The sequence below is a fragment of the Crocuta crocuta genome, unplaced genomic scaffold (genome assembly GCF_008692635.1).
Source record: "Crocuta crocuta isolate KB4526 unplaced genomic scaffold, BGI_CrCroc_1.0 scaffold126, whole genome shotgun sequence".
In the NCBI taxonomy this organism is placed as follows: Eukaryota; Metazoa; Chordata; class Mammalia; order Carnivora; family Hyaenidae; genus Crocuta; species Crocuta crocuta.
Genome location: NW_027531000.1, coordinates 7,113,586 through 7,124,911, shown reverse-complemented (window position 1 = coordinate 7,124,911; position 11,326 = coordinate 7,113,586). Strand labels below are relative to the sequence as shown.

General features: G+C 42.6%; 1 protein-coding gene across 1 annotated transcript in view; it reads left to right on the top strand.

The window, feature by feature from the left end:
- PDZRN3 (PDZ domain containing ring finger 3) overlaps positions 1-1,577 on the top strand; it is a 242,308-nt gene extending 240,731 nt beyond the window's left edge. Inside the window, 2 exon segments of the mRNA XM_077770644.1 lie at positions 1-8; positions 11-1,577. The exon segment at positions 1-8 is cut by the window's left edge and continues 806 nt beyond it. Coding sequence (XP_077626770.1) covers positions 1-8; positions 11-657 — 655 coding nt within the window. The 3' untranslated portion in view covers positions 658-1,577.
- Positions 1,578-11,326: the final 9,749 nt, after the last annotated feature.

Below are 11,326 nucleotides of genomic sequence, written 5' to 3'. Positions count from 1 at the left end.
GGCCCCGGCCCCCCGCTGGCCGGCGGCTCCTACCTGGCGCCCTTCCCCCACTCGCCTTACAAACACGCCCACATCCCGGCGCACGCGCAGCACTACCAGAGCTACATGCAGCTGATCCAGCAGAAGTCGGCCGTGGAGTACGCGCAGAGCCAGATGAGCCTGGTGAGCATGTGCAAAGACCTGAACGCGGCCGGCGCGGCCGAGGCCCGGCTGGAGTGGAAGGTCAAGGTGCGCAGCGACGGCACGCGCTACATCACCAAGCGGCCCGTGCGCGACCGCCTGCTGCGGGAGCGCGCGCTCAAGATCCGCGAGGAGCGCAGCGGCATGACCACGGACGACGACGCGGTGAGCGAGCTCAAGCTGGGGCGCTACTGGAGCAAAGAGGAGAGGAAGCAGCACGTGGTGAAGGCCAAGGAGCAGCGGCGCAGGCGCGAGTTCATGATGCAGAGCAGGCTGGATTGCCTGAGGGAGCAGCAGGCGGCCGACGACAGGAAGGAGATGAACATCCTGGAACTGAGCCACAAAAAGATGATGAAGAAGAGGAACAAAAAGATATTTGACAATTGGATGACGATCCAGGAACTCTTAACCCACGGCACCAAATCCCCTGACGGCACGAGAGTATACAACTCCTTCCTGTCCGTGACTACTGTATAATTTTCACTTCTGCGTTGTGTACATAAACGAGAACGCTACCATTGGGGTAGAAATTCCTGCCTCGTTCAATGCGGCAAGTTTTTGTATATAAGAGAAATACGGTCATCCTGTTTATAGTCCAGATTGACCAGCTCTGCAACTAGCTCTATTTTAAATGGAGAAACACCACCGGTAACCAAGGCAATATTAACAAACAGAGCTTTTTTCAAAGAGCAAATTGTACTTTTTTACTTGCTACCTTTTACATAAAGTGTTTAAATTTCAAAAAGATCTTTTATTAAGCATACTTTCACAGAATAATTTGTTTAAACTATATTCATACAAAAAAGTTAAACACGCTTTTTTTTTCCTGCCGAAAACACAGGTACGACCGCCAGTATGTATTTTTAAGGGAACCCTATTTTATAATCGTTACTTTGTTGGATGTGTTTCATATGAGTGACCAGTAATATATGATTTAGGTCAAGGCTTCAACTCCAAACTACCCAACTCTGTGGTTAATGATTTAATATACATAACCACACCAGCAGTGCTTAGAGTTGGGATACACATTTAAACATTTTTCTGGTTAAAGTTCCCACGAGTGTGTAAAGGTTTGAACAGAAAGCCAAATACCGTGCAGCTTTATGGAAGTTTAAAGCATGTTTGCAAATATTGCAGCCCGATGGAAGAATTTGCATGTACAGGAAAGTCGTGGGTGGAGATGGTTTGTGGAATTTTAAGTGCTCATTTGTAGTAAACCTTTGCTTTGTAGATTGGAAGGGACAGAGTTTTACAAGCAAGCTCACGAAATCATGATTAGTTACAAACATTAAGTAAAATGAAGTTAAAATAAATTATTATTTTCTATTTGATATGTTCTGAAGTGATTCTTCATTTTTTGCAGTGGTGCTGATAAAATAAAAACCTTTTGTAGTGTTGATTTTTTTTTTTCTTCCATTACGTTATCTACTTCCTTGGGAGTATTTTGAGTCTTTCAGATCATCCAATGCCTGCATTCTGCCCAGAACCCAAAGATAGACGTGAAACAAATGTCTGTCCGTGAAGAATAAGGCATCAAACTCACCATTCAGTCCTGCATCCTGACTGCTGGCTTGCAGAAGGCGGCAACCTGGCCCAGTTCACCTGTAGACAAGGATAAGCAGGAGCACGTTCATCAACAGGGTCATGTTTACAATGAAGTCTCTTTGGTCTGTTGCAACCATTCGTCGCTCCCAGTAAAACACCTCTGGGTGGCTAGACCCAACTTTCCATTTCTGCACATTATCTGGTAGTTCCAGAATATAACCCAGGTCACCAAAATGAGTGGGTTTCCAAACGGGTGTCTTTTAGAATCCCAGCAACTCCCAGGGTCTTAGATAATGAATTGGCTACAAATTGTTCCCTGGCTCTATTGTTGACACCAATTGCAGCTATAATACCTATTGAAACCAAAAAATAGGATTTGGAAGGGTGTCATTTTCATTTGCTATGATGTCAGACATCTGGCTTACTCATCTGACCAAAAATTTGATTGAAATGACCAGGTGTCTAGGCATCTCACAGATTCCTCCACTGTGCCCTACTCCAACCAAACTGCCTTCTTTGGAGCTAAAATCTTGAGACTAACAAGCAGTCAGTCACACTCGGCAACAGAACAACTTAATGAAGGTAAGACACTGAAGTGCTTAAGATGTCTGTTCACTGCCTCCTCCAGATGAGGCCTTGCAAAGGGAATTACATCTGCTACGTTAATCAACCCTCCAAAGAAGTTTCTACAAAAGGGTGGACTATTAGGGGCATGGTTTTCCAGTATACTCCCAAGTCCACCAGCCAACAGAACAAGATCCTCGTCTCCCAGAAGAGGTGCATCTACAGTGCTCTCTTACCTCACACCCTTTCTTTCTAGTCTGTTTCACAGACAATGAACCTGCTACAAGACCCATGGAAGTGTGCAGGTTTCCATGGGAAAGAGCTTTCCTCCCTCAACTGTTCTCATTCAAGGTCAGAGGCATGTATATGGCCACAACAATAAAGAGCTCCACTCCAGTCATGTGACACCAGAGTTAGGCAGAGAAATCTCTCATCAGAGCTTCCCATGTGCCTCCAGACTTAGGAGTCAGCCGGTGCCACTTAAAAGCAAATCCAATTCTAGATCCTTCCATTACAACTTCCTTTTAAAATCACTCTGTCATATAAATTACATTTGGTCATAATTTGCATTGTGACAGGTTTCCAACTCTGAACAAATCCACTCCAAAAAGAAATTAGAAGACACATCAAATATCATCATTCTATCCATGAGCAAGAGGCTCAAGGAGACAAATGTGGCTCATTTAACAAACAAATGGAGATTTGAATTCAGAACCCACCACCTATTCCCACAGCTGTTATTGCCATGGCCACACAGGAGAGGTAGCTGTCATATATTCAGTTAATTCAGATGCATTCAACCCTGTGCCCTCAACCAAAAAATAAACCTGTTTCGCCAGTGGATGCCCTGGAGTGAGCATAAGCCAGGAGACATGAATCTGCCATTTCTTTTGTCAGTCTGAGCTCCCAAGTGCCTCGTGGTGCCGACATTCCCCAGCCGGTGGGGGAGGTGAGGGATTTTCCTGGGTAATGGTGACAAGAAACAATTTACAACTTCTGTTCCCACTGGTGTCAAAGCCTAGTTCCTGTGTAAACAGAACTTCCTCCATAACCAACAGAATTTTCTACTGCCCGAGCTGCTGACACTTTATTTCTCTTATTTCCTTGGCCCATGTAAGAACCTGACAGAAGCTGTGGATTCTTTACACAGAAAAATATACATATAATAAATTACACTGAGCGGCGCCTAGGTGGCTCAGTTGGTTAAGCATCTGACCTCAGCTCAGGTCATGATCTTATGGTGAGTTTGAGACCCGCATGGGGCAGGGTGCTGACAGCTCAGAACCTGGAATCTGCTTCAGATTCTCTCTCTGCCCCTCCCCCACTCACACTCTCAAAAATGAATGTGAAAAAAATTTTTAATAAAAAATAACACTGATAAGTTGGGAATAATTTTGAAGGCCTTAGGTGCCCCCAAAGTCCATTCATGGACCTCCTCTTAAGATCTAAAAACCTAAACACTAGACCAAATGAACTAGACAATTGTATGGATTTCATTTTCAAGCTGTTTTTAGCGGTACCTAATAGCACTGTTTGATTTGCATGCCCATTTTTAATATCAAGCAACAAATTTCTCCCCATTAGAACCATATTGCCTATGGCAATTAAAATTCAAGAAACCACCAGCAACTATAACAGTCACTATGCTCACGGTTATTCCTCTCACAGCTACATAAATTTCAGGACTTCAAGGACAGATTCCCACTTCTCCATATCAGCCACTCCACTGGCTGGAAAACTTAAGTTTAAACAATACTTCTAAAATACAAAAGAAGAGAGGTGCCTGGGTGGCTCAGTGCATTAAGCATCTGATTTCGAGTCAGGTCTTGATGTCATGGCTCATGAGCTTGATCCCCACTTCGGGCTCTGCACTGATAGTGCAGAGCCTGCATGGGATTCGCTCTGCCCCACTCTCACACCCTCTCAAAAAAAAAGGAGGGGGGGGGAGGGAGAAGATGGAAATGAGAACTTATTAATGATTCACTGATACATGGTCCAATACAGGAGCCCCTAGCCATATCTGGCTGTTGAACATTTAAAATATGGCGAGCCTCATGTGAAATGTTTTGATAAAATGAATTTAAAAGACTTAAAAACTTTAAAAGGACCTATTTCAATTTGTATGCATAGTGAAATAATATTTCACACATGTATTAAATAATTTTATCTTTTTCTTTAATGTGGCTCCTAGAAAAATTTTAACTATGTATGTGACACATAATGTATTTCTATTACATAGCATAGATTATCAAGCATGTGTGTGCAAAACCACCTTGTGATCTCACCACACCAGTGGAGCAGTTCTGCAAGGCAGATGGCTTTATCAACCGTTTAGACCCAGATTACCATGGCATTTGCCCAGTTGCGTGTAGGGAAGTGATCTGAATTTGCAACCACCTGATGCCAGACCCTTCACCTGTCACCGCAGTGCCTCCATCCCCTTCTCAAGGCCTCACCTGAAGTCTGTTCAAGTTGTGTTATTACTTTTAAGATGATCATGATTGCAATCAAAGAAATGGCTTCAAAATGACAAGCATTTTGCTCAGTTCCCTTTGAGTTTTTAAATTACAGAGTATTCTAAGTCTCCTGGCAGGAACATACAACAGACAACACATAAAAATACAGGAATGTGGGGGCACAAATTAAGCTTTTCATCTTTTCAATGAAAACAGGACATCCCGAGTGGCAAGGATCACAAATGTAATGAGGTAGGACTACAGCCATTGCCTGGGGAATACTGGTTGGAGAACTAATTAGTATCATAAACTGAAGTATGAAAATTTACCAAATAATTATCTACTGGTAGCCTTAGAAGTAGGTTACAGGTCACTTGTTAGCAAAATTGCCCCAAACCAAGAAAGCAAACGCGGTTGTGCCATAAGCAAATGCAACTCCCAGTTTTATTTGTCTCCCGATTGTTTGAAGCACTTTAGGGTTTCTGCAGAGCAGCAACTAATTAAAAAGGAATCACTAAAACTGAGATACGATGCAAGAATTCTCATGGCAAATGCTGCAGCCTTCAATACTGATTAAATGTGAATTCCCTGAAGCAGCTACAAAACAAAGTGTGGTTCTTTGGGTTTTCTTCAGATGGGTTTTTCTGCTTAAATGATCCATTTTGTTTTAGCTTCCAGTTTGAACTGACCCTGCAAGAGCGCTATCCACGGGGGCCTGTGATTTGCCAGTGATGTGGTTTTGCCTCTCGATGGTGGAGCGCTGACCTCGGTGCACTTGGCTACTTTTTAAAATGAAAAATGGGCCATTAGCGACTCTTTATTCAGTGGGGCTACTGGCTGGTTAGACTTGCTTACCACTTAGGTGAGTCTTGCCAAAGTCCTCAGAAGCCAAATGAAACTGCCTAGACCTCAGCTCCTCAAAAATACATTAGGACCCGGGGCACCTGGGTGGCTCAGTCGGTTGAGCGTCCAACTTCGGCTCAGGTCATGATCTCACGGTTCGTGGGTTCGAGCCCCGCATCAGGCTCTGTGCTGACAGCAAGTTAGAGCATGGAGCCTGTTTCAGTTTCTGTGTCTNATATATTAGGACCAGGTTGAATAGTGCATTTAGCCCCCCTCCTTAGCTGCCACCCTGGACATTATAGGTTTGACTGAGCATTTTCAGCTCTGAGGAACTGTTACCACCCCTGTGCTCAAGGAGCTACATCGAAAGACACCACAGGTTTCTTCGGCCAGTAGTTTTTTGTGCCCACATGGTTTAAGGCCACAGTGAGTTCACATAAAGCTTACAGTCTGGTGGGAAAGAAAAATAATAGTCCAATCCTCACAAAAATACTTGAAAAAATATGTCAGCATGATTAAAGAAGGGGGTGGATGGAGGCCTAGTGCCACAGAATTCAAGGAGGGTCTCCCAAAAAAGTGATGCTTTAGCCTAAAGCCAATGGATGAATGTGAGTTAACTAGCAAAGAGAGTGGTTATATTTAAGGCAGAGGAAACAGCATGCACAAAGGCCCTGAGGTGGGAGAGACATGGCTTATTTGAAACAAACAAACAAAAATGCCCAAAGATACCCAGTATAACTTATGTTCAGAAAGCAGTGGAGAGAATGGTGTATGATAGGACTCATGAAGTAGGAAAGAGCCAAACTCTCTGCATGACCATAAATACATATTCACTATGGCCAACATTTATTGAGCACCTAATATGTCTAGAAACTATGCTAAATGTTTATATGTGCTTGAGCATAAAGAGCCTATGAGATGGGTGGGACTGTTATTCTTCTTTTGCAGTTGAGAAAACAAATAAGACTTAGGTAAGCTATTTGCTCAGAGTGAAAGAGCTAGTACACAACCAAGGGGAAAGGAGAAACCAGTTCTTTCCAAACATTCTTGGTCACAGTGCTCAGAAATAGCATTTCCGTGACAGGGGGCTCATGGATTTTCACTCTGAGACAGGCTCATGTTTCAGCAGATGCCAGACTGGCTTCTTTATGTCTTACTTAGCTCGAGCTTAAACAACAGAAATATATTTTTCACACTTCTGGAGACTGGGGTGTAAGATCAGGATGCCAGCATGGTTGGGTTCTGATGACAATTGTCTTTTGGGCTTGTAGACGGCTGTTTCTCCATTGTGGGGAGACAGGGAGCTCTGGTGTCTTTCTCTTCTTATAAGGACACTAATCCCATAATGGAGACCCCATCCTCACAACTTCATCTAACTTCAGTTACCTCCCAAAGGCCCAACCTCCGTATGCCAATACACTGGGGGTTAGGGCTTCAGCACATGATAAATCTGTCTATAACCCTGTTGCTTCCCACTTCTATGCTACTGCAGATGATAAACTTAACAAGGTTGGTCAATTGATTTCTGCAGGGTTAACCACGTTGACCACTAATAAGAACATATCTCCCTCTCCAGGCTTCTTTTTCCATCACCCACCACAAACACAGAGATAGGGAACTAGGGAAGAGCCAGTTTCTGCCTCCCTTCCTTCCCAGCTAAAGCCCCTTCTCCCAGGTCTTACCACTATCCGGAGGCAAAGAGCCTGACCTGATGAAATAGTCCCACTGACTGTATAATGAAGAAGGCAATTTAAGTTTTAGGACCACACAGCTTCTCTGATTAGCCAGCCTCTCAAACACCTCCCTTGAGTTGTGACCCGCTGTGTGAACTAACGGGGTGACTCCGTGTCAGAGGGAGGTTTTCCAACCCCTGCTGCCACTCATTCTGACCTTCCTTCCAGAAATGATCTCCAAGGTGTCCTAAGCGGAGGCCACAGATTTCCAAAGGCACTAAACATCCACCTCCATAAAGAAGTTTCTCTGTGCTGATCAAATGAAAGCACAAAGGAGCTAAATAAATCCAATGCAAATATAATTGAAGCCTTTCCATTTCCTGAGGAGACACTTAAGACAAGGAACATGGGCTTTGCAAATGCCTCACATTTACCCAGTGTTGGGTATAAGGAGTATCGGTTCTAATGAAAAAATGACTTTCTAAGAGCCACCTTCACCATGACCCGAGCCCTATTATGAGCATTTATGGACATTGTTACCTTAAGAACATGTGCATGCCCTCTTTCTGGATTCCAAGCCAACATTTTAATGAGTACTTTGATGAGGAGGCTTATACCTGGCCAATTTTTCTTCATCAGCTTTTCAATCTTCTGGCTCTTTTTGACCCAGCCTCTTCAGGAATGCAACCTGCTTCTATTTTCTACTCCATTAACCCTCCTACTTTTTCCTCCTATTCACCAGGGTCACCTCTTTAATATCTACCGAAGGTATCATGATCTGATTTCCCTTATGAAGAAACCACAATTTATAAACTAGGCTTGGACTTCATTCCTTCAATTAACATCAAGCATAATTCCAAAGGAAGTATATACAGTGTTACATTTAGAAACAGGGCCGAGTATTAAATGCGTTTCTTAAAATCCACCAAAGCTCATGAATACTCAGCATATATAAAGAGAAAAGACCTGCAAGTGTGATAGATCTAGTACCAAGCTCAATTAACATGTTCCGGATCTTGCCACAGGGTGGGCCAGGTTGCCTGCCTCTCTAAGTGATGCTTTGGGAGATGTCAGCAGACAAAACTCTAAAGCAAACAGCTAGTCATTCGTATCAGAATGTTCCCTTGTTATTATCTTTAATACAGAGATCTCTTTACAACTCCAGACAAAGCACAAAACTGTGCATATAATTCAGGGAATTCACAAACCTATGTGCCATCTTAGAGTCATAACAAGTGTTGACTTCATCTCCTATTCCAGAAAACCTCATGTCCTCTTCACAACCTTCGATTTGACAATGGATTCTTAAATATGATGTCAAATGTATGAATGACAAAAGACAAAGGAGATAAATTGGACTTCATCAAAATTTAAGACTTTGGACACTAATGGACATTATTAAGAAAGTAAAAAGACAGTTTACACAACTGGAGAAAATACTTGCAAATCGTATGTCTGATAAGGATTTAATATCCATAATATATAAAGATCTCCAGTCATATGAGATTAGGGGCCCACCTTAATCACCTTCAATGGAAAAAAGATAACCCAATTTAAATTTGAGCAGGGGCCCCTGGGTCGCTCAGTCTGTTAAACGTCCGACTTCATCTCAGGTCACTATCTTACCTTTCCCGAGTTGGAGTCCTGTGTCGGGCTCTGTGCTCACAACTCAGAGCCTGGAGCCTGCTTTGGTTTCTGTGTCTCCCTTTCTCTCCGTCCCTCCCCCACTCATGCTCCATCTCTCTCTCTCTCAAAACTAAATAAAAATTTAAAAAAAAATTTTTAATGGGCAAAGGACTTCAATAGACCGTTCTCCCCAAAAGATATAGAGATGATCAATAAGTACAAGAAAAGATATTAAACATCACTAATCACTGGGGAAATGCAAATCAGAACCACAATGAAATATAACTTCATATCCACTAGAATGACTACTATCACAACCAAAACAAAACAGAAACAAAAAAACAATGAGTGTTGGTGAAGAGTGGAGAAATCAGAACACATATGTTACTGGCGGGAATGTAAACATGGTGCAGCCATCCTGGGAACCTGTTCGGAAAACAATACTCACAAAAGTAAACGTTGAACTACCACATGATCGAGGGATTTCACTTCTGGATATAAAATTAAAAAACAAACAAACCTGAAAGCAGGGACTTGAAAGGTATTTGTAAACCAATGTTCATAGCAGTATTTTTCATAATAGCCAAAAGATAGAAACAACACATGTCTATTAAAAGATGAATAAACAAAATGTGATTTATGCATATAGTGGAATATTATTCAGCTATAAAAAGGAAGAGCATTCTGAAAAATGCTGCAACAGAGATGAACAATGGAAACGTTATGCTAAGTGAAATAAGCCAAACAGAAAGAGACAAATAACATATCATTATAGTTATATGAAATACACAGAAGAGATAAATTCAAAGAGACAGAAAGTCAAAATGTGCTTACAGGGGACTGAGGGAGAGAGGTGTAGAATTATTGCTTAATGGTTACAAAATATTCTGTTCAACAGTGATGAAAAGGTTTTGCCTACAGTAGTGATGGTTGTACAATATTATAAATGTAATGCACTGAATGGTGCACTTACAAGGCTTGCACTAGTAAACTTTATGATGGGTGTGCATAATCACAATTAAAGTCACAATTAAAAAATAATTTATGTCTTCTGACTCTCAAACCAAACTCCCTTTGGCTTCTTGAGAGCATAGACTGTTGCAAGCACTGTTGAGAACTACATACAGTCTCTCAGTCAGAAAATGAATATATATATGCCACTTTTTATTTATTCGAAATCACACTTTTCGCAAAAAATGTATTAGACCCCAGGTTGATTTTGATCTTAGGTAGAATGAATGGATCCAAGGCAAAATGAAGCCAGTGTCCCTACATTTGTGCAGAGGATGCTTTTATTTATTTTGGTGCCAAGGAAATAAAGAATACCAATGTCTCCTGGGCTTGGGAACTGCTCAGGGTTTGACTCAAGCCTCCTTTGGTGTTATACATTGAATGTTTGTATCCCCTCAAATTCCGTTGTTGAAACCTAACCCCCAAGGTGGTGGTATCAGGAGACAGCACCTCTGCAAGGTGATCAGCTCACGAGAACAGAGTCTCATGAATGGGACCAGTGGCCTTACAAGAGGCCCGAGAGAGCTTCCTCCCCACTTCTGCCCAGCAAGGGTACAGTAAGGAGGCAGCCATCGACGACACAGAGAGGGCCTTCGCTGGAACTCAACCTTGCCGGCACCCTGATCTCAGACTTCTAGCCTCCACAATTATGAGAAATAACTTTCTGCTGTTTTTAAGCCGCCCAGTCTATGGTATTCTTTTTTTTAACAGTAGTCAGAACAGACTAAGATGCTTTATACCTCCCACAAAATCATCAATTGCAAATGGTCCCAAACACCAAAACATTCTTTAGGAAACTTCTTCAGATGCCCCGTTGTAAGTTACAAAGACACTTTGGGCTCTGCTGTTACTGGGCAGGGGATAAGGTTCTATCTCCAGGCATGAGGTAAAAGTGACCACGTTGCTCTGGTTACCTATATAAGATTTTACCGCACAGAATTTTCTCTAATCTCAAAATCCTAGGCACAAAGATGGCTCTCAGCAAGAATGATCTCACTGCCCAAATTCTAGGAACTCTTTTTAAAGATTGCCTGGAAGCTTAAATGCCACAAGGGCTCTGATGCAAAATCCTTCCTCCTACCACCCAATCTATACCTGTGAACAACCATCACATAGTCTCTATCTCTCTGCCTGCCTGTCTGTCCCTCACTCTCATCTCTTACTCACTCACTACTCTGTAATCTTACCGTGTCATAAAGCACTGCTTTCGCTAAAGTCACCTGACTAAATACATGAGGTTCCCACTGGGGGTGAGAGACTCTGATTCTGCTTGTCCCTCCTTCTAAGCTTTCTCATGGAAGATGGAAGTGGCTAAATTAAGAGGGGTGTTCACAGGGAGGAAGGACAATGAGGGGTTTTTTTCTTGCTGTCCACTATCCTTCATCCTTTCATGTATCTCTGGGGCACCTACTGTGTGCTGGTCACCTG